The following is a 22903-nucleotide window of genomic DNA, read 5'->3' on the forward strand; positions in this document are numbered from 1 at the left end:
TGAAAAAAAAAGATAAAAGAGTAGAGAAGACGATGGAGGGAGAGAACGGAAGTTGGAGGGAAATTTCTTTTTTGGTTTTCTTGATATATTCTTTATTTAGTTTCTCAAAAAAAAAAAAAGAATTCGGACTCATTGTAGTAATACACGGGTCTCTTTATAGTGTTGGTAGATTTCACCAGCAAATATATTGGTGAACAAATTTGGACCATGCTATATATACCCTTTGATTGTATTGAAGTGTCTGTTATGTTTCTAGGTATAGGATTAAGTTCCACTTCAATTTTTTTTTTTATATTTGTTCAGATTAATTGGTAGCGTTACTGTTTGTTATTGAAAAAAGGGAAAAAGAAAAGCTCAATTGAAAAAATAAAAGCTAGTGAGAAGATAAGATAAGGTTTAAAATAATTAAGTACTCAGATCTTGTCAAGTTTAGGGTAGAATCCGGATCAGAGTATCAGACCCAAATGGCCAAACCTACTCGAGTCAAAGATCTAAAACCATAGCCCGTCCATTTCATAGTTTGGTATACTTGAGAAATCAATTTGGGTCAAGTCGGATATGGGTGAAAATGCGTAAATGCTTAAATGCGTCAACGTTTGGGACCTGATTCCAAAAAGAATATGAATATATTGGGCGGCTAAGTCGCCCAGGTTTAATATGCTCAGATTTAGCTCATTTTTAGATGAGATTTAAAATTTTAAATCTGTTCAAGCTTGTTGGATAGTTTACACACATGAACGAACCAAGCAGCCTGAGTAGCTCAGGTAGTCTACCTTGTAGTGTTGGTATTCAAGTCTAGCCAATTGAGCTTCTTTATGTTCAAGCTCGGTTCATATAATTATACGAACGAGCTATAAATGAGTCAAGCATAAGCATCTAGGCTCATTTTCACCTTTACAAATGCCATACTCATTTTTCTCTTACCTAACCCGGCCTTGAATGCACATGAGACTAGGGCTGGCCTGAACCCTCAAGGTTAATTAAAAGGGTGAACTAGTGTTACCCCTCTACAAGATGAGCCAATTAGGGGGATGGGAAATTAGAGTCTCCCCCCTAAACACACGGTCAACTTGGTTTGACAGTTAACTTTCAAGTCAAACAATTGAAAATGACATAAATGCCCCCACCTAATTAAAATTGAATTTTGTTTTTGAAAACAATAAAGGCATTTGTGTAATTTTCAATTGTTTGATTTGAAAGTTAACGGTCAAACCAAATTGACCGTGTGTTTAGGAGAGGGAGACCATAATTTCCCATCTAGTGGAAGGGAAATCCTAATTGGCTCATCTAGTGGGAGGTAATATTAGTTAACCCTAATTAAAAAGGCTACTTTGTTTGAGATTTTGAGGATTACATGCTTTAAAGGTTTGGATGACATCTCCCGTTTGGGTTTAAGATCATAATGAAACAGATTGTTTCTAAACATGACGAATCGATGAAAAAATTCTTGCACAAGTCAGATCAACGAGTTTTGCACAAGTCAGATCAAGGTTAGGTCGCCTCAAAGTATAACAAGTTTTTGTAGAAAATGTGAATTTGCAATTGTGTAAATGTACAATTGTGATCCGACCAATTCGATATTTATTGTAGCCAAAGAAAACAGAATGTATTATTACCTAGAATTTGCATAAACTCTTGTACTTCAAATTTACATGTCAATGTCCTCAAGAATATACAAAAACATTCAATCAATTACGAAAAGGAAAAAACACACTGAGACACTTCTAGAAATTGTTCTATTGAATGTTATAGTTGGAGGAAACACTCTTAATTTCTGCCTCTCATCTCTCTTTTACACTAAGGTATTTACATTGTTAGCAACTAGCTAGATATCACAAAATGAATGATGATAAAAATTAGAAAGCTCATATCCGCCGTGTTTGTTAATCGTCTAATCCACAACTAATTCAACTGACTAGTTATATCAATGAAGGCCTCTTCGTCACATGGGATTGTTAGACCACCCATTGGATGATTGAATCCAAACTCTTCCTCGACTTGATTTAACAAGTCATGGAACAAGGAATGGTTCAAGTACGATATTGGAACCACAAATCGTTTCTTCTCGCTGCTCTCCCCAACGTAAACTGCAATGTGCCCTTTAGGAACAATCAAGTTTTCCGTATTTGACACAGACCATCGAAGACTTCTCTTAGGACTATAAATAATAGCTGGTAAACCAAAGGCCATTGGATGATATGGTGCAAGAATAAGAGGAAACGAAGTGTATAAACTATAAAGGGTCTGGGGAACTAAAGAAATGAGTTGAGGACTTGGGAATAGAGCAGATATAGGTGTGTATTTATAGAGATGAAATGGCCTGAAGAAATTTCCCAACTACTATGAGAATAGTGAAGTAGGTCACATTGATATGTTTTCTATTGCAACATGCATGCCCTACCAAAAAGTGTCTGTTAGATGTGAGATATAGCAAGATTGGATTTGGGATTATGCATTTATGCAGAGCAACTACTTATGAGTGATATAGAAATTGAGGCAAGCTCATAGACATGTCCTGTGATGAATCATATGAGTTTGTCTGATAATTTAAGCTTTGTGTACTTGTTGGTCCCATTGATCCTTTGTTTTCCTGCAACAGGACGCCCGACCTGTAACAAGAAAACAATACCAAGGACACCCTAAAAGTGGAAGTGGACAACTAACCTACCAGCTGGACGGAAAACAACCTAATCAATTTCTGCCTACTTGTTGAATTGTAGAATGTTAAATTATGCTAGAAGATACATATAATGGTTAGCTGGTTAGGTTAAAGTGATTGAATGGTGAAGAAGAAGAAGAAATGATGGAGGCACAAGAAGAAGGTAGGGTTTAGAGTATATTTTATTCTAACCTACAATTCATATATTTATACTAGGTGATGGACTTAATAAAAAATAGCAACTACTTAAATTAGGTACGGTCTCACACTTATAGAATGCAGATTTTGGGTTTAATTTCCCTGCTACTTAAATGGTTGCACAAAAACCCCCTCTAACCGAACACATGCATAAAACCTCCATATTATTTAAAACATAACATTAAAGCCAAAATAGACCAAAATACCCCTGTAAAAATTGGGCTGACGTCATCAATCTTTACTTATAATTTCGGCTTAAGGACAAACCGGGCTGACGTCATCCTATGTAAATTTGTATTTACATATGACAATATAAAATTACAGTCTTCTTAACCTATTTAAATTTAAATTTTCATATGAAATTTTTTTTCATAAGAAAATTTAAATTTATATTTACATATGAAAATTCATATTTACATAACCTGTGTCACCTGTCAGTTGTCAGAAAAAATGTCTATGAAATTTCATGTTTGCATATGTAAATTTGTATGCACATATGTAACTTCATATTTGCATATGTAAATTCATATTTCCATAACCCGCGTCACTTGGTTAGAACTCAAATGTAAAAAAAACGTCTATAAAAATTCAGTGACTATAAATATAGTTTTACAAAATGTGTCTATATAACATCAAAATGAGCAATCAATGGAGCAGCGCCACCAAGGCCAGCCGGACGACGAGAAAGAGGAGCTTGAATAGGTTCTACAGTAGGTAGAATTTCAGGGGTCCTATTTAAACCAGAATCGTGCAATTCCCCAATTGAAGGAGACTCTTCTTTCTTTTGTTTATCCTGAATTTCCAACATTTCAGGCTCCTTGACCACATCCTGACTACTAGAGCCTTCATCAATGTTCACACTGGCATCGGGAACATGTAAGTTACGAGAATCTTTTCTTCCAAATTCTACTACATCCAAGTATCAGTCATGTCCATTCTTAATTTCTCTCTCTGTCTCTTCATTAGCAGAAAAAGAGATAGCATTGGTTACATTTTCTGTTTATGGAGTCTGAATCTCTTTCTTAACAAAGGTATCCACATGAGCAGCAATTTGTCTCAGTTCACAACTCTGGTCACTTTCAGAGATCTTCTCTCTGGACTCAATCCCTTCGAAAGAGACAATATCATCAGAACCAACATTGTCGGCATCTGAAGAATTCGCAAGTATAGCTGGCTTCTCTTCTAATTCCAACCTAATAAAAAAATTTAAAAATAAAAAATTCATCTTTTTATTATTAGACTTCAAACTCTAACCGAGTGCTTCGAATCAAGAAAGATAGCTTGATAGAGAGGAACTCACCAGGTAAAAGATGTATTAAGACACTAACAAGTTTGTCGAGAGAACTGAAAACAAGGCTACATCGCCACACGATCAGCGCCACGCCAATGGTCCCCTGTTGTAGGATTCGTAAGGTTATATCATCAAAAACATGATCTATGCAAATCATCCATACAGAGCATATGTGTAAAGAGTGGCAAGATACCTACCCTGCAAAGGAGAAGCAAACCATGAAAAACTTTTCATTTCTTGGAAACAAGAGAAGCATGACCAAGAAAATTGTATTGGCATAGTAGCAAAAATCCTACAAAAATACAATTGCAATCATGAGACAATATAAAATCCCTAGATAAATAAAATAGTATTTTTTTTATACAATAAGCATTTATCTGTTGTCTACTTTTGCCTACGTTTGGCCTACTCTTTGCATATAGTCACAGTAGGATTCAAACAATTTGAAATGGCTTCCTTATCTAGCTTATCAAAATCATTACAAGTACAACACAATTACTTTATAAAACTCAGACAAAAGCAGGATGATGAATGACGATGCTGTCAGTCTTAATTTGAACTTCTTTTCGTATCAAGAATTATAGATTTTCTTTTCTGGATGAACTCCCTACCAGTTTATGGAACTTTCAGAATATACCAAGGTCAATAAGTACACTATTACCAAATTACTTGAGACATAAAACTGCTCACCAGAAGATAGTAATGCCATTTCATGAATCGATAGTATATCTATCGGAGAGGAACGAATGTGATGAAAAACAAACAATATACATACGAAATATCTTGTGGTCCTGAAACCAGGAAAGTTACAAGTAAATAATTTGTTAACAAACACATTTCTCCTTTCAAATAAACTTCTTACTCACTTGCACCCAACAAGAAGCAAAATGTGCCAAAGCCAAGAACTCCACATAGATGGGTCACCTACATAATTAACAAACCATCAAACGAAATTAGTCCATCTGAAGCTTGCCCATCAACCCAAACAATTCCAAAATCGAAACTTTAACAAGAAAAAATCTATAAAGAAACAAACACACACCTTGGTAATAAATCTTTCATGTTCCTCAGCTTGTTTTGCAATTTTAACAGCTTGTTTTGACAATATCTCTTTCGTTTTCTCCTTTGTTTCGGCAACTTTCTACATATTAAACATACACAATATTAAACAACAAAAGAACCAATCATTACTAAGGAAGTCAAATCGTGTTATCCAAGCAGATGAATCGGTGTTTTTCTCAATTGAGAAATAAAATAGGTCAAATCGTGTTATCCAGATGAATCGGTGTTCTTCTTGGTCGAAATTTTGATTAATATGGAAAAGGGTAAAACGGGTAATAAAATAAAATAGGAAATAGAAATCGGATTGGAATTTTGTTGTTATTGGAGAGCAGGGAGTTTTTGTGATATGGGCCGATAAATTGGGAGGTTATGTGATATGGGCCGATAGGAAGGGGTTTACACTCATCCAGATTCAAACCAAGGGGCTGAGCCCCATTTCTTGTTATAGAAAGTGTGAGACCGACTCTACATACTTCAACACCCCCCTTAAAGCTGGAGCATAGATATCGCTCATGCCCAGCTTGTTACCAATATAATTCAAAACTGGACGAATCACTGGTTTGGTGAAGATATCAGCTAACTGATCTCGAGAAGCCACATAAGGAGTACTTATCTCCTTTGTTTCAACCGGGCTGAGCATGTTGTCATACTCAAAATATATATCGAATGACAGTGACCTGTATCTATAGAATAACCCGATTGAAGTGTAATCGGACTGAGCAGTTTTGTAGTAACGCTCAGATATAAATAAGTCTATATAGTTGAACCCTTGATAGTGTTATCATAGACAGTTTCAGAAAAGATTATCCCAGTTAGCCTGAAACGTAGCTGGGCTGAGCTTTTTTGCTATGAAGCTCAGAGATGATGTTAATGCGCAGAGTTTGATTCTATACATATTGTCTTCGGTTTAGAGGATCAATGTCATACAACCGTACCAAGCGATGTTCTCTATCCAAACTTGGCGGTGCCTCCAAGGGATAGATTACATCCAACACTTGGGTTTTTAAAGTCCTAAAAGTTCGGAGTTACCCAGTTCACAAATAGGACCTAGCCAGAGGGTCGACGCCATTTACTCAGACCAATGCACAATGCGCTTCTGTATGTTGGCTTTTTGAACTTTGGGGATTTGTGTTTCACATTGAAGCCAGGCAAGAGGCTCAAAGCCATATACCTGGACCCGATACTTTAGTCGTACGAGACATTTTTCAAGCCTGACGCGCTCGCAGCACTTGCCTTATCACCGGCCTCAGTAAATTATAAGGATTTGAACAGGTAAGAGGGACGTATGCTCTGGTCTGTACCAAGCTAGACAATTGATGCCATTCAGCTGGGCTTCAGAGTATACATGAAGTATTCCATGCACTTCCAAGTGCAAATGTTGGAGCTTGGAATTTTTGCAAGTGAAAATGAGGCTTTTTCACTTGACTGGGCATGCTGAGCATTTGAACCTGGTTTTGTAAAGTTGATAGAGATTTGATCACAAAGTCTTCTATACCAGCTAGGTTCTCTTAGGTTTGAACCTGCAGAGTGTCTAGTTGGAGGGGTTATCCACCAGTCTGAACTTGACCAGGCGCTGTGCACTTGAATTTAGATTTATGTAGTGTAGCCGCACTCGGGTTATCAAAATTCTTAGCTTTTCTAATGACCCAGTCACCAGGTTTGAAGACACGTTTTTTGAGTTTTCTATCATGACTGCACTTCATGTGTTCTTGATATTTGACTAATTGCTGAAGAGCTGTATCTTGGCGTTCATCAATAAGAGCTTTGTCGTAAGCTAAGACTTCATTTTCAACTCCGGATTTTACTGCTTCAGTTCTAGTTGTTGGAACCATGATTTCTGTTGGGAGTATTGCTTCTGCACCATATGCTAAAAAGTATGGTGAAAAACATGTGGATCTTCTAGGAGTAGTCCTATATGCCCATAAGACAGCGGGCAGCTAACAAACCTAGTTGCCTTAAGCTTCAATAAGCCTTTTCTTAAGGGTATCTAAGATTACCCTATTAGTAGCCTCCACTTGGCCTTTTGCTTCAGGATGGTAAGAAGCAGAAAAGTTGTACTTTATGCTCATAGACCCACAGAATTGTTGCATCTCTGTGGAGCCAAACTAGGAACTGTTATCTGATACTAATTCTGAAGGTACTCCGAACCTGCAAATAATATCACACCACAGAAATCGCTTTACATCTACAATAGTTATTGAAGCCAAAGTTGTGGCTTCGACCCACTTTATAAAGTAGTCGGTATCCACCAACAAAAAACGAACTCTTCCAGGTGCCCTAGGCAAAGGTCCCATGATGTCGAGCCCCCATTTTGAGAAAGGCCAAGGGCTGAGAATTGGGTGCAATTATGTGGCTGGTAGTTTTCCAACTTTAGCATATTTCTGGCACGACACACAAATTTGAGTGATTCGTTTTGCGTCTCTTTGCATGTATGGCCACTAATAACCCTGCGTTAAAGCCTTGTGGGCAAGACTGCAACCTTCTGAGTGATTCCCACAAACACCTGCATGAATTTCTTTAAATATCATTTCGCCTTGCTCTGGGGTAAGACATCTTAACTGTGGGCGAACCCCATTGGCCTTTTGTAAAGTCGAGCTACTGTTTCTTTAGTGAACAATACTGCGAATTTTCATGCCTCTCGCTTAACCTTCTGAGATAAAGCTTTCTCTGTGGGGAGATTCCCTGAGTTCAGATACTCGATGAAGGGCAGCCTCCAGTCAAATTTTTCCAGTGCCAAGATTTCTAAGTTCATTATCTCTAAATCATCAAGAGTTTCCTCTTCAGATTCAGACTTTTCATTTTCAGTGGGGATGAAAATACTGCCAAGGTTACTAGGGTTCATTCCTTGATTTGAATCATTGACTATGGGATGATTTCTTTTAAGTTGTTTGCGTAAGGATGCCAAAGTTTGGTGATCCTCAGCATCAACTGGATCTTTAGATTCTAAAGATCCACGATCCACATGTTCTCTTTTTCTTCGTCAAGTGTTAACAACACATACTTATAATGCATTACACTCTATAACATATGCCTCATGAAGTCCCATTGGTTGTAGATTGATGCTCGGCTCCTGTTTGAAATCAATTTGGATTTATCTTGGTTCATCTAGCTGGATAGCTGCAGAGAGGTAAGCTAGTGCATCAGCGTGCCTAATTTCATTCCTTGGCCTTTGATTGATAGAGATTTTGTCAAATTGCATAGCCAATTTGTGTATGATTTCCAAATATGCTGCCATCCTTTCATCTTTTGCTTGAAAAGTACCACCAAATTGATTAGCCACCAAGCGAGAATCTGTTAGCATTTGAATGTTCTTTGCTCCTAGCTTAAGTGTGGCGTTTATACTATAGATAACGACCTTATATTCGGCTTCATTATTAGAGGAAGGAAAGCCTAGTTTGACTGATCTTTCAATTTTCTGTCCTTCAAGTCTGATAAGTACACAACCTAGACCAGACCCAGATGCATTTTTTGAACCATCGGTGAAGATGGTCCAGAGAGTTTGATTATTGTTAAATCTATGCTCGCCCCCAGAATCAGATGTACTGGGTAAGAACTCCTCAGTTTGTGCAGGGAACTGAACAGAATGATCAAGAAGTTGTTCAACTTTTGCTAATTCTGGACTTAGTTGGATATCATCCACAGAAAAATCTGCCATAAGAGAGGCTAGAGCATGCCTTTTTTCTGCAGTCCTTGGCTCATAAACAATATCATATGTGCTGAGGTAACTTGACCATTCAAACAACCTATTTGATTCCTCCTGTTTGTCGAAGGTCTTTTGTAGAGGATACTCCGTATAGACCTTCACCGTTCTCCCTTGAAAATACGGTTTCAATCGCTGAGTTGCATGTAATAAGGCCAATGTGACTTTCTCAATTTTGGAGTAACGACTTTCTGCTGCAGTTAGTGTCTTGCTAACAAAATAAACCGGCCTTTCTTCAGAATCATCAACAAAAATGACTACACTGGCTGCAAAGTCAGTTGCAGCAAGATAGATTCCTATAGGTTCTCCAGCCTTTGGGCTAACCAAAATTGGGGGAGAAGTAAGGTAGGCTTTGACTTCAACGAATTGAAAGCCTTTTCACAATCTTCATTCAAGGTGGATGCACCTTTCAGAATCTGAAAAAATGGCTTACATTTGTCAGAGTATCGAGATATGAAACGACCGAGAGCCGCAACAAGGCCTAAGAGCCTCTGTACTTCCTTTCTACAGGTAGGGGGTGGCATTTCAAGAATAGCTTGAATTTGCTCAGGGTTAGCTTCAATTCCCCTGTGGGTCATCATGAACCCTAAAAATTTGCCTGAAGATAGGCCAAATGAACACTTGGCAGGGTTAAGCCTCATTTTGTATTTCTTTAGTCGATCAAATACTTTTTGTAGGTCAGCAAGATCGCTTTCTTCCTTTGACTTCACAACCATGTCGTCAATATAAACCTCCATAATAACCCCCATAAGATCAGCAAAGATAGTATTAACAAGTTTTTGGTATGTGGCCCTAGCATTCTTTAGGCCGAACGACATAATAACATAGCAATATAGACCTCTGTCTGTGATGAATGTTGTATACTCCTAGTCATCATAGTGTAGTACAATCTGATAATATCTTGAGCTTGCATCCTGATAACCCATAAAAACTAAACTAGAATACTCTAACCTTATTCTTACGGTATCAATTATTTATTTCTTACTCTCACATATATATTCATGCAATATATAGAGTACGGAATCGTTTCACTCTTAACTCTCTAGACTTAAACGAATTCAACTAATCAAACACAAAGAACAATGGTGAGAGTAATGTGTGATGTGAAATTTCTATACTATCATTCCCAACACAAGAACAATAATAACAAGTCATAATTTAATAACTAATTTAAACTTTATAAATCTAATTTTAACAATAGTGTAAGAATCAAAATGAAGACAACCCAATTTATGAATTTAAAACAACTAAAACTAAATAAGAATTTAATCAATAACTAAATTAAAATAAAAACTAATACTTTATTATAAAACTAATAGTAATTCTAAATAATAATCTACTTTTTTCTAACATTAATTAATTGAAAGGTAAAAACTAGATCTAAAACAAGCTATTCTAACTAATTAATGGAGTCTAACCTAATTTTCTAATCTAGATCTAGGTATGCTTAAGAGCTAAGTCTTCTCCATACAAATGGAGGAGACCATATCAACTTTTTCGTGCATGGGCTGAGGAGCTATGTTTTGGGCGGAAAATCGAGCCCAAAACCCAATTTCTCTAGTCTACAGAGGCCTTTTAAGTTGGATTTGACTTCTATGGACTTTTCGCCCACTTCTTCTCCTCTGATTGGGTCAAGGGTTGGATCAATGGAAAGCTCTTTCCGAGCTGGTCGTTTTGACATAAGGTAGGCCCAATTCCAAGGTCTGAGTCCAAAGATACAGCCTTTGGAAGTTATACTGACTTTTATGCGCTGTTTCTGCCCGCGTTGACTTTGACTTTTCAGCTTTGACCGGGTTTTAAAAATGTTTTTTCTCCTTGAATCTTCGCCTTTTATCATAGAACTTCTTAGCAACCAACCCTTGCTCCTTAATCTCGCAAAAGGGACGCATTTCTGTACATATTCGACTCCAATGCCTGAAATACACAAAAACACGATAACAATACTAACTTTTACTTATTAATCACATAATTGGTCAAAAGCGATATTGTTAAAGGGGTTAAAAATACAATTTTGGGCTCTTATCACATCCATAAAAGATAGATTCTTGAAACCATATGTTGCATCCACCATATCTAAAATTCTGGGTATAGGATAAGGATACAGTGGGCAAGCTTCATTCATGTCTGTGAAGTCGACACAAATCTGAGCTTCCCATTTTCTTTTGGGTACTGCTACAATGTTGGAAACCCAAGTTGGGTATTCAACTAGTCGAATAAATCTAGCCTCCAATAACTTGTCAATCTCCTTGTTCACTAAGAGTTTCCTGTCTGGGGCCATTTTCTGTGGTTTCTGCCTTACCTGTTTGACTTTCGAGTCGATGCCTAATCTGCGACAAGCGATGCTGGTCAATTTCGGGCATATCTATTGGATTCCAAGCAAAGATAACTATGTTATTTTCAATAAGGCCACCAAAACCTCTTTCTCTATTTCAGAAAGTTCTTAAGAGATGAAGGTGGTATGACTTTCTTCTTCTCTTATCTACACTTCTTTCAATTCAGCTTATCGACTGTTAGAGGTCCTTTGGTTGGTGCCTCCCGAGGTGGTCTGGCTGCCCTCGGTGGTGCTCTAGTCCACCCCTGCTGTAATTGCTATTTCTGCTCAGCATTGAGAATGGTGTGCCCTCTGACTTCAGACTTTTTATAATCATCCATTGCATGCTCATGGCAATTCAGAGATGCAATCTGGTCATTTCGGATCTTACAAGTTCCCTCTGCTGTTGGAAACTTAATAGCTATGTGGTAAGTGGACACCACTGCATGCATTGCATGAAGCCAATCTCTGCCTAGAATGACATTATATGTGGATGGGAAGTCTACCATAACAAAGTCAACTCCTACAACCTTAGGACCTACTGTGGTTGGCAAATTAATTTTACCAACCTTTTTAGTTGGAGCACCATCAAAGCTGATAATTAGAATATCATCTTCCTGAATAAGATCATCATTGAGATTCATGACAGAATAGCATCCAGAGAATAGGATACAGGCATAGCTGCCGGTGTCAATCAAAATTCTTTGGACTCTACGGATGCCAACCCATGTTGTAATCACCACAGCATCATTGTGAGGATAGTATACTCCTCGCTCATCTTCTTCAGTAAAAGTTAGGCCTCCTTGAACAATAGTCTCAGCATAGAACCCATATTTAAAGTTGATACTATTTACGTGATTCCAACTACCAATTTTTTGAATCTTGTGCTTCATGCTCCATTTTCTTTCACGGTTGGATGAGCAAACAACCACCTAAGCATGACATACAACTATCATATCGTGCTCGACCAAATTTACATGAGCTAACTTTTGACTACCTTTTAGATACTCCTTCAGCTTGTCATACAATTCTGAGAGACTGATGCTAAGCTCCGGAAGAGTAAGATCTTTGCTCCGACGGCCATCTTGTTTCTGACTATATGAGACGCTAGTTTTGACATCTTTGTTATGCTTCTTTGTGTCTTTGTCATGCTGTGGCTGTTCCTGCTTTCCTCTATCATTTGCAAAAAAATTTGCTACTTGTACTTTGAATCTTCCTGAACAGTAGCATACCTATCTGCTCGCACCAGCAAATCCTGAACCGTTTCTAGAGGCTTCAGAGTTAGTGAGTTATACAGACTAGACTTATCAAAAGGAAGAGCATTTTTGAAAGCTTGTGCAACAACGTCATTTGGGACATTGTTGACCTCCTTGAGCAGCACCTTGAGTTTTCTGACAAGGTCTCGAATGCTTTTTCCTTTCTCCATGTGGATGTTGAAAAGAGTTCCAGAACCTTTTATGGTCTTCCTGTTGTAGCGATAATGTTTTGAAAATTTGTCAGGGAGCTGCAAAAATGTATGGATTGAACGAGGATGGAGCTCGTTAAACCATGTCAAAGCTTCTCCGTCGAGGGTAGCTTGGAACACTATGCATATCAACACATCATTGTTGTTAAAAAGAGCCATAGACGATCTGTACTTCATCAAGTGCTCATCTGGACAACCATCTACATCACTGAAGGTTGTTTGAAAGAACCAAGGGAAATGTAATCTTTGATTTCCAGTTTATGTGGCTTATCTTCCTGAGTAGCTTTGGAATCCATGGCATTTCTAATGAGTTCTTGGACTCGCTGCTAATTCAAGTTGTTACTATTTTCCTACAATACAGAAAAGCTCATATACCACTGTTATTTACAGTGGTAAAAAGCCTTTAGCCATTGTTTTCATACCGTGGTAACAACCACCGTGACAAATACTTCTAACAAAACCGTGGGGAAAAGTACCTCTTATATACCACGGTTTTGAGTAAAATAGTGGTATTAGGATTTACAAACCGTGGTTAATAGTCCGAAAAGTTTGCTCTTATATTTACAAACCGTGGGAAATAGTGATGATATATACGACGGTTGAATACAAACCGTGGGTTATATAAACTGATTATACCTCGGTTCTTATCAAACTGTGGTGTATAGTCATTACAAACCGTGGGTTATATAAATTGCTTATACCTCGGTTCTTATCAAACCATGGTTTATAGTCTTTTTTTAAAAAAAAAAATAAAAACCCCTAATTATTTGATTCTAATCATATTCATTCAACCTGCAACCTGCCCATTTTCACCATATATATCCACACTAGATTTAAAAACACATTGCTCAAATAAACAATTCATAGTGCAACACAAACAAAAGAAATAAATTTACACATCCAACACAAAGACATTGAATTGCTAAAAGAATTTTGAACTTTTTTGAGTCATCAATAATGAAAGAAACATCCAAATTTACTTGTTATATCAAAATAATAATGACCTAACTTGTTGCATCAATAAAAAAAAATAATCTATTTGTTCTATCTAAAATAAAAAAAAAAAAAAAAAAAAAAATGGTGAGACCAAGCACCACACCTTAACTGGAAAGGGTCAAAACCTAGCTAAGACTTCGGGCTTGGCTCGAGCGGCTCCATTATCTTTGGATGAATCTAAGAATTTTAAGTCGAACAACATCAAGTTCCTCTTGTGTGTATGTATCTTTGAGAGATAGATTTGTCATCTGCACGATCAAAGATAAAAAAGTATATAATAACTAAATAATGAAGAGTAACACAAAATAGAGATAATAAACCAACTATGCGTAGGACCAAAGTCTAAAATACCCTAAAAAAAATTATCTAAACAAGCTTCCATTATTTCCGTCGTCATAAACTTCATTACATAATACCCACTCTGTATCACCAGGTTGGTACGTGCCCTATGTACTGACAAGTAATGTAATGAAAAATAATGCAACTACCACCCCAATATGCAACCTTGCACTAGTACTTGTAATAATAGTCTACTCCATCTCAAGGTTGAAATGTATAAAGAAATATATTGTCCTATTTGGACTAAAATACAATGTCTGTAGTGCTTGGCATGGGTCACTAATACCTTTATAAGGGGAACATGTATATGGGGAGAGAGAGAGAGAGAGCACTTCGTTTGCGCAACCATCTCTCCCATTTAATAAGTCCAATTAAGATATACATACAAGTGAATTAGTGAACCTTAGTTTAAACGCAAATGCAATACAACTGATTGTCCACATATACAAAACATGATCCCATCAAAGGTCATAACTGAAAAGTAAGAACGAAACAACTAAGGTGTAGTCGCTTATCAATCTTAAGGAGCTCTAAGTGGCATATTAAATAGAAGGAGCGAGAGACCTTTGGATTGAACATGCATTAAAATTTGTAGACGAGAGAGATGACGAGGGGGAGGCAGCTACATCACCATATTAGAACATCACATCAAAGCAATCATACTCGTTGAATAGAAGTTTAATGGACATATCAAGAATTACTAAACTGAAACCAAACACATTAAAACCCTTTGGAATACAAACGTATGTACTTACCTCTTTTAACATGGAAAATATTGCATTAAGTTTGGTCCCTTTCGCTAAAGCACGCGTTGCAGCAGCCTAGTAAACAATTTTTTTTAAAAAAATCTTACAAATGATAACATAAAAGGAAAAAGAATAAAAAAATAAAACCTGAATAACTGGACCGTCTGCTAAAGGATCAGAGTATGGCACTCCTAGTTCAATTATATCAGAACCACATGAGTCCAACACTTTGAGTGCTTCTGCTGTTGTCTTTAGATTGGGATCCCCAGCTATAATATAAGGAATAAATGCAACCTGTTGAATCAAATATCAGCAAAACAATCACACAAAAAGTGGATAACAATGGGGAAATAATTAGTATTGAATTATAGAGGACTCAATATTGTTGGGTTTACAGCTGTTTCCCTTGCCGCCTTCTCGCTTTTGCCATTTTTAGTAATGGGACTTCTTTCAATTCCTCGAATAAGGCCTAAAAAATGGCTAGTTGTTGATTTCAGTAAGGTGGATTGGAGGGGATACTTTAATAGTATGTTTTGGAACTTAAATTACTGGGATAAAGCTAGTACATTGGCAGGGGAGGTACAAAATCCAAGCCGGATATTTCCAAAAGCTCTTCTTGGGGCTGTGGTTTTTGTGGTTTTATCATATCTTAAGGTAGTGCACGCTCTTATGGTATTTACTCCTAATTCAACCCATATTCTAATTCAACCCACACTCTAATTTGAGAGCTCAAACTAGCATTCACGATGACCTACTGTAAACCCAATACAAATAAGATGATTTATCAGCAGAAACTACCAATTAAAGAGTAGCATCACTAACCTTGAAAAGTTGGAGGCAGGCAGCCCAAAGTAAGTTCTTCAAACTCCACTGAATCAATTTTATATTTTGGAATTTGCTCAGCTATAATGGGCTTTGCAATATTCTTTGCAGTCTTGCAGATGGCCTAAACAACAAACGTCAACAATTAATCCATCAAAAATAGAACTATCGGTGCTTATTCAAGCTTTTAACCGCAAACAAGTAAGTTTCTCCAAACCAACAATCACTCACATCACATAGACATATATGTCAATGAGAATACCTCGAGGATATGTCATCTTCAGCCACGTCATCTGACAATTCAGGTAGAGGCACCTTTGAAGCCTCGTGCTCTCCTTCACCGACTACATCGTAAATAGTTTTTTTTTTTCAAAATTGCCAATAGATAAGCATGAACTTAAAAGTATGAAAGCTTCAAATTACAGGAAGAGATATAAATACCATCTACCTAATGGTTGATTCATGTGATGGTTAAGCGAGACATAAATTTGGTGATCACCATCGACTTTTGGCTCTGATTTACTCAATGGACAAACAAAACAAAGGCAGTTGAGAATCTCAAAAGGTACAAAAGGGCAATACAAATCCAAATGTATGAGCGAAGCAATATGACCCAACACAACTTACTTGCATCCAAAAGAAGAACCTCCTATTATGCGTGTTGAACTTCAAAAGAAATACCCTCCTAGATGATTCATCGATCTGAATAAAAAGCACATTTGGAAATTGCAAAGATGAAAAGCCACAGGATAAGAGTAAGTAAATGACTAATCAAGAAATTTTCAACGAAAGCAGAATACCTTTTCAAAACCGCTTCATTGAAATATGATCTGATCCTGTGACATTTTGCGTCAAGGCAAACTAAATAGCTCTACTATAAACTAAAAGAATATATATATATATATATATATATATATATATATATATATATATATATATATATATATATATATATATATATATTCAACATCTCTTCTGAAGTTATCCCAAATAAAGGAAAAAAAGTGAGTCATGGTGATAGCTAAAGTTTGATCACCATCCTTACTTCAATCTGTACTTCCCATATGCTCCTATAGTTTTTAGTGTGTGAATGCCATGTGTTTGGGGACTTGAAAAAGGATACATCCTCAACTACATTTAGGTGTCCGATCAAGCCATTGAAAATGCACCAACCCTTCCTCACCCTGTATTACAAACACGGTCGGTTTACAAATACAAACCACGGACTACATTTCAACTAACCAAAAAAAATAAAAAAAGCGCACCCTTGCTATACGAACAAGACCTTTACGAGTACTAGGAACAACTCTAGTTCCGTCCATAATCATTTTACCGGCACGAAACTCCAACATAATTTCCTGCTAATCAATTAAATAATAATAATAATAATAATAATAATAATAATAATAATAATAATAACACGGTGAATATTTCAATTACATGCTTTTGGTACAAATATATTTATTTATACAACTACTACTAGTATAAACTGAATGACCAGCTACCATAACTAAATTCCTAAGATTCGAAAACGGGTAAGAATTTTTGGAAACCAAACCCATTTCTTCACTTTGCCTATAACTTAATCGAAAACGTCTTTCGTAAACGGAAAAAAGAATTAAAATTGTTACACCAAGTGATAAAGAAAGGAAAAAAATTAATATAGGGTGTAGTTTGTAATAGTAGTAGAGACGAATTGAGATTGATTTAAGCACTAACTAAACTAACTAAAACAACCACTAGCTAAGAAAGGAATGAAAAAAATGGAATTCATCCATTTCTTGCAATGTCGATAATCAGGACTAGTTAATTAAGTTCGAAACTCGCCTTCATCCGAATACTATTGTTATTCAATTTTTTTTTCTATTGTTTGCCATTATCTGTGAATACATAAACCTAGAAAGAAAATGAAAGATTATTACCTCAAACTGCAAGAAAATACGATGAATGAATGTCAAAACGGACTTCCAAACTCCTTGTTTTCTTCTTCTTCTTCTTTCTTTGATTGACTGTTTACTCGGTCAATATGTAATTTGATTTTGAGGAGTGCGAAAATTAGGGATCTTGAAATGCGGCGGTGAGAGAGAGAGGAGAAAAAAAAAGTTATGTTTTATATTTCGATTTTTTTTGTGTTCGCAAAATTTTTAAGTTTTTAATTTGTAACACTTCTCCAACGCTTTTTAAGCGTTAGCAATTAATTCCAAAAATTCACCCAAATAAAGCAACGCTTTACAACATTGCCAACACTTATTTAACGTTGGAAACTTACTAACGCTAAATAAGCGTTGCAAATCAAAAAAGGTGTGTGTTGCAAATATCCTATTATGGTGTAGTGATACTATGCTCTACAACATAATTTTAATAAGTGAAATCCACTACCAAAATGATGATAATCACCAACCAAAGCACAAGCGGCTTCAATAATTGTATGACCAAACTATATATGCGGATTTCATTTATAAGATATTACCCAATAAAAATGCAAATTAATTTTAGAATTTACTTAAACGCAAGACACTGCACGACACGATGTGGAACTTATTTCAGCAGCGTTCTTTCTAAAAGAATGGAATAAGGCACAAATATTTCTAGAATAGTAAATTACATACCAAAATTAAGTTCATAGAATTGGAGTATTCTTTTGGTCCCCATACTCCAAGAATAGGGGACCCAACGATTTTTTTAGAAATAGGTTAATCAAAGTGTTTGCTTGTACGTAAGTGACTATACTTCTAAAACCGATTTATGTACAGCCTCCATATCTTATTCCTTCAGTCCAGTTTTTTATTAAGCCACTAAGAAAAACTGTAAAACAAATACCTTGCTCGATACAAGCGAATGGGTTTTCTGCGTGTCTCTCGCTTTGTTACAACCATGCCGGGCCACTACCGGACTACTACTGGATCAGTCATCGCCAGGGCCACTAGAGGGCAAGTTAAAACCTAACTAAACCCTTCAACAATTTCACAAAAAGAAAAATAACCTAAGTTCCCAAAACTGCAAGGATACTAAGAATACACCAACTGAAAATTCCTTAGCCTTAAATTTCCTTACCTCATCAACAAGTGTTCTTAACTTCTTGACGAAAAAGGCAACTCAATGCCTCAGGTTTGACTATTTCCCTCTCTTCCTAATTAAATTCGTTCCCATGCATATACTCCAAAGGTGTGGGCTGCACACTAAAAGAAAAGCTGCTATCTAATTATAAAACAAACCAAATTTAGTACTTAAACCATGTAGCTTTCTCGCAAAAGAAGAAACATCATTGATCATACCAAGTATAGAAACCAACAGAATACCACTCACTTAGAATTTTCATCAAACACTAAGTGTGCCACTTTAAAGTTCCCAACTCAAATTTGATAAAAACAAAAATACTCTAAAATGAGCTCAAACCTTGAATTTGGACTGAGGGTTTCCAAGCCTTTCTAGCAAACGATTCATTCTCCCCAAATCAAACCCATCATCTGAATTAGTCCCAGCACCTTTTTGACACACCAGATTTCTCATAATTATTTGATTTCTCTGAATAATCTACAAACTCATTCAACTTCGGATCCTCATTTCGGTAACTTGAAAACCCTCGCAAGAAGCATAGTGAAAATCGAACCATATTGATAAATCTTGCTTCTAAATTTGGAAAGGAGAAACCCTTATCTGAATTAAAATACGAACCGAGAAGCTCATAGGGTTGTCAAGAAGTTCAAGCGCGAATAGTCACGAGACAATTTTGAGTCCTTTTTTCCGATATAATGAGGGCTTTTGAACATAAAATTTCAAAGGCCACGGTAGATAAGATTTTTTTTTCCCAAATAAAAAATAGCATAAGTTATAAACCACTGTTTGTACGAAACAGTGAGGTACTCTAGTTTAAAAAACACAGATAATTTGAACCATGGCATATGGCAAACTTGATCCCACGGTTTTCATGGAACTGTGGCATTAGCTAGTAAACAAATAACTATAGAAATTTCTAGCGTGGTATACATGTTTTTGTCACTATTTTTGGTAAAACAGTAGCATAAAACTTCTCACCTACCGTGGTAAATGTGTCATTCTGTAGTAGTGAAGGAAAGCTATTTTTTTTTATAGGCCTATCTAAAATCATAAAACAACTTGATCACCTATAAACAATTCGATATCAAGTAAACTTCATTTTAAATCTCATTAATGGTGGAAGAGAGACCTTGAGTCCGAAAAGTTTCAGAAAATTACTCAAGATTAGAGATTTAGCAAATCAAATTTTTAGCAACTGTTAAGCTTTACTAACTTTTCCACTTGCACTCATAACTCGTTTTGCATCCCGTGATACATAAGGACCATCACAAAATCACCATTAAATAGCTCATACAAACACCTGGGTTATCGAAAGGTTACAAGAGGAACCCTCACACCAAAAGGAGTAAATTAAACTAATCAATATTACAAGATATCGTTGGTCTAGATAAATGAATCATTTGTAATAGCCTTTACCTTGTACAAACTATGTATACTCAAATAATCTTAGCTTTGGCCATGCTTAGTTCCCATGTTACTAAACAATGAAATCTATTGAAAACCTTGTACTAACTAAAAACAAGAGGTGAGAAACCTGAAAACCGCACCTTTACCTTGAAATTGAAATGTAGCTTTAACTATTGGTACTAACTAACCAACGAAATTGGAAACCTTTACCTTGTACTAAGTACTAACTATTGGTCACTTAATTGAAAACTACCTAATACCTTAAACAAAAATAGTGAAATTGAATTAACAAAAAAGCATGCTCAGGTAAAGAGAAAAGATGAATTTAAATATTGTCTCACCTATTTAAGGCCTACTAAGTACTGATCATAAATCTTTGACAATCATAAATCTTTGATGGATTTCTATTTCCTTCTTTGCTTAATCTAGTCAATTATTTAAATTTAGAATCTTTAGTACTTCAATATATATCTTTGTCTAGCTAGCCTAATACAAGTAATATGTTTACTTTGGCAAAAAAAAAAAAAAAAGGGGGAGGGGGATGGAGAGAAACCTGATGGTCTTCGATCTCTTTCATCCAAAATCGTGCAAACAAGAGGTGGAAATAATAAGTATCTACCAACGATATAACAAAATACAAAGGAAAAACAATAAAATTTAAAGTCAAAACCAGAGAGATAGATAGAAGAAAAAAAGAATAGCAAATACCTTTGAGCCAAAATTGGGGAGAGAGATATCAATACTTGATAAACCCTAGCTAATTGAAAAGAGACCGATAAAAGTTAGAAAAGAGATCTTGAACGAAGTTGAAAAGAGTAAGTTTCAGCGCGAGACGATTTTTCCAACTTCTTCCAATTTTTTTTTTTTAGCGAGTGGGGTTATGGTATATTGGCTTTATCCACGGAATACTTTTTTTGGGCAAAATATTAACCACCTATTTTTTAGAAACGGTGGGGTATACGAATATCAAAACCAAAATTTAACTATATTAGCTTGTTCCGTGGTATATGGCATAATATATACCACTGTTTCGCAATACTAGTGGTATATGCTTATACCAAAATTAGACCAGCCATCTTTACTGTGGTAAGTGCCTATTAGCCATTGTTTTTGGCAAAACAGTGGTATATACCATTTTATCAACCGTGGCTAATATGCTTATCTGTAGTAGTGGCGACATTGTTTGTGCCGACTTTGTGAATACGGTTTATCTTTTCAGGGCTCCAGCCTGGCTCAACAAAGTCGTTCCTATATCGCCTGAAATTTGCTTCAACCCTGCATGGGTTTAGCTCTCTGGTTCGAGTGTAATCACCCATAAAATTATGGAAGGCTTCTTCTATGGCTTCTGGCCCACTGTTGTCTACCTCTTCTATCTCCAGCTCTCTGATAACCTCCATTAGTTCTCCGATGAGTGTTCCTCGAACCATTGTATCCGGATTCCAAGGAATCTAAACCTCCAAGACTACGATCAAATCTTATGTTACTAGGAGCTGGTTTGTATTGTCTTCTTTGTGGTATCGGACTGCAAGAGCGTTGCATGCCACGCTCTATATCGATTTGATCCAAAGAGGAATATCTGGAAACTAACATTGATTGTTCCTTAGAGTACTGGGAACGTATGTTGGGTTAAACACCGATACCAATCGATTCCCCACTACACAGATAACTCGTATTTGAATAATAACAACTCCAGACAACAATCTCCAAAATTCTCTACAACCAAACTAACATGCCCAACTCACTAAACAACTATTAACAACAGATAATAATGTAAAACAGTAAAAGCAAACCACAACACAAAGATATATCATGGTTCGGCCAATGGTGCCTACTTCCACAAGAGCTAGTCCTTATATAAAGTGGAAAGGAACATTACAATTAGTCCTTGCAGTCTCTCACCTTACTAGATCCCTCCTCTCTCTCTTTACAGGCTTGTCTTGCAGTCTCTCACCTTACTAGATCCCTCCTCTCTCTCTTTACAGGCTTGTCTCTCTGTAAAGGTTATCTCTCAATCTTGATTGCTTTCAAGATTAGGTTTCTCTATTTGTTCTTGTGTATTTTCGTGCCTCTTCTGAGTGTTAGGTTTTGCCAAAAAACCCAACCTTTATTGCAAACTCGCGGTCCACAAAAAATAGAATTCTGCCGAAAATAGGCGGGCGCGGGGTGCGCTGAAAATACTGGAGGTCGACCAAGGCATGAGCGTGGGTCGCACCTTGGGCAAGCCTATTCTGAGCGCGGGTCATGCTCAAGCTTCTGCATGTAAGCAAAACTCCTTTTCTCCTCATGTGAGGGATAACTCCAGCAATATTCGGTCTTATACACACCATTGCATACATCAAGCTGCCCACTGCGGATGCATAAGGAATCTTTTCCATCTGACTCTGCTCATGCTCACCCTTTGGACACATCTTTTTGGTCATGCAGAACTGGCCAACAAGTGGACAATTGACTGACTTCGCTTGATCCATGTTGAATCTCTTCAACACCTTCTCAATGTAGCTTTCTTGAAAACAACTTCCCACTCTTTCTATCACGAGTAATCCGCATCCCAAGTATCTGCTTTGCTTGACCTAAATCTTTTATCTTAAAGGACTTACTCAAGTCTTTCTTCATCTTGGATATCTTGTTGATGTTTGAGCCAACTATCAACATATCATCCACATATAACAAGAGTACTATGAAATCCCCGTATAGAAATTTTTGAACAAACACATAATGATCGGAAGCAGACTTCTTATATCCTTGCTTCGCCATAAAGAAATTAAACTTTATGTACCACTGTCTCGGTGCTTGCTTCAACCCATACAAGTTCTTTATCAGCTTGCATACTAGGTGCTCCTTGCCTTTGAC

General features: G+C 36.6%; 1 protein-coding gene, 2 long non-coding RNA genes and 1 pseudogene across 5 annotated transcripts; all 4 read right to left on the bottom strand.

The window, feature by feature from the left end:
* Positions 1–3854: 3854 nt before the first annotated feature.
* LOC147492876 (glycerophosphocholine acyltransferase 1-like) lies at positions 3855–7042 on the bottom strand (annotated as a pseudogene). Its single transcript, XR_015199491.1, has 7 exons — positions 6773–7042; positions 5191–5289; positions 5015–5072; positions 4839–4939; positions 4346–4440; positions 4158–4251; positions 3855–4050 (listed from the first exon to the last, which is right to left on the bottom strand). The product of XR_015199491.1 is annotated as a glycerophosphocholine acyltransferase 1-like (transcript).
* A 4457-nt stretch (positions 7043–11499) lies between these two features.
* On the bottom strand, positions 11500–12845 carry LOC147492877 (uncharacterized). Its single transcript, XM_086567676.1, has 3 exons — positions 12454–12845; positions 12199–12394; positions 11500–12153 (listed from the first exon to the last, which is right to left on the bottom strand). Exons 1-3 carry the CDS (start codon positions 12843–12845, stop codon positions 11500–11502), a joined length of 1242 nt encoding a protein of 413 aa, XP_086423802.1.
* Positions 12846–14623: 1778 nt separating this feature from the next.
* On the bottom strand, positions 14624–15904 carry LOC147492878 (uncharacterized). Of its 2 annotated transcripts, XR_015200188.1 has the most exons (4): positions 15852–15904; positions 15590–15713; positions 14915–15061; positions 14624–14842 (listed from the first exon to the last, which is right to left on the bottom strand). It is a non-coding gene; the product is annotated as an uncharacterized LOC147492878 (long non-coding RNA). The 2 variants fall into 2 exon arrangements; XR_015200187.1 differs by having other exon boundaries at positions 14624–15061.
* Positions 15905–16730: 826 nt separating this feature from the next.
* Positions 16731–20898, bottom strand: LOC147492879 (uncharacterized). The gene is made up of 3 exons (XR_015199048.1): positions 20762–20898; positions 16855–16950; positions 16731–16773 (listed from the first exon to the last, which is right to left on the bottom strand). It is a non-coding gene; the product is annotated as an uncharacterized LOC147492879 (long non-coding RNA).
* Between the last annotated feature and the right edge of the window lie 2005 nt (positions 20899–22903).

The sequence above is a fragment of the Coptis chinensis genome, chromosome 6 (genome assembly GCF_015680905.1).
Source record: "Coptis chinensis isolate HL-2020 chromosome 6, ASM1568090v1, whole genome shotgun sequence".
Lineage (NCBI taxonomy): Eukaryota > Viridiplantae > Streptophyta > Magnoliopsida > Ranunculales > Ranunculaceae > Coptis > Coptis chinensis.

Bases quoted from the DNA above. Each gene is read 5' to 3' on its own strand.
- LOC147492877 (XM_086567676.1), bottom strand. From the start codon at position 12,845: ATGGCTCTTTTTAACAACAATGATGTGTTGATATGCATAGTGTTCCAA. The intron at 12,395-12,453 runs GTATGCTACTGT...TGCAAATGATAG, and splicing joins TTGCTGGTGCGAGCAGATAG to AGGAAAGCAGGAACAGCCAC. The intron at 12,154-12,198 runs GTAAATTTGGTC...TGTCATGCTTAG, and splicing joins GTAGTCAAAAGTTAGCTCAT to GTGGTTGTTTGCTCATCCAA.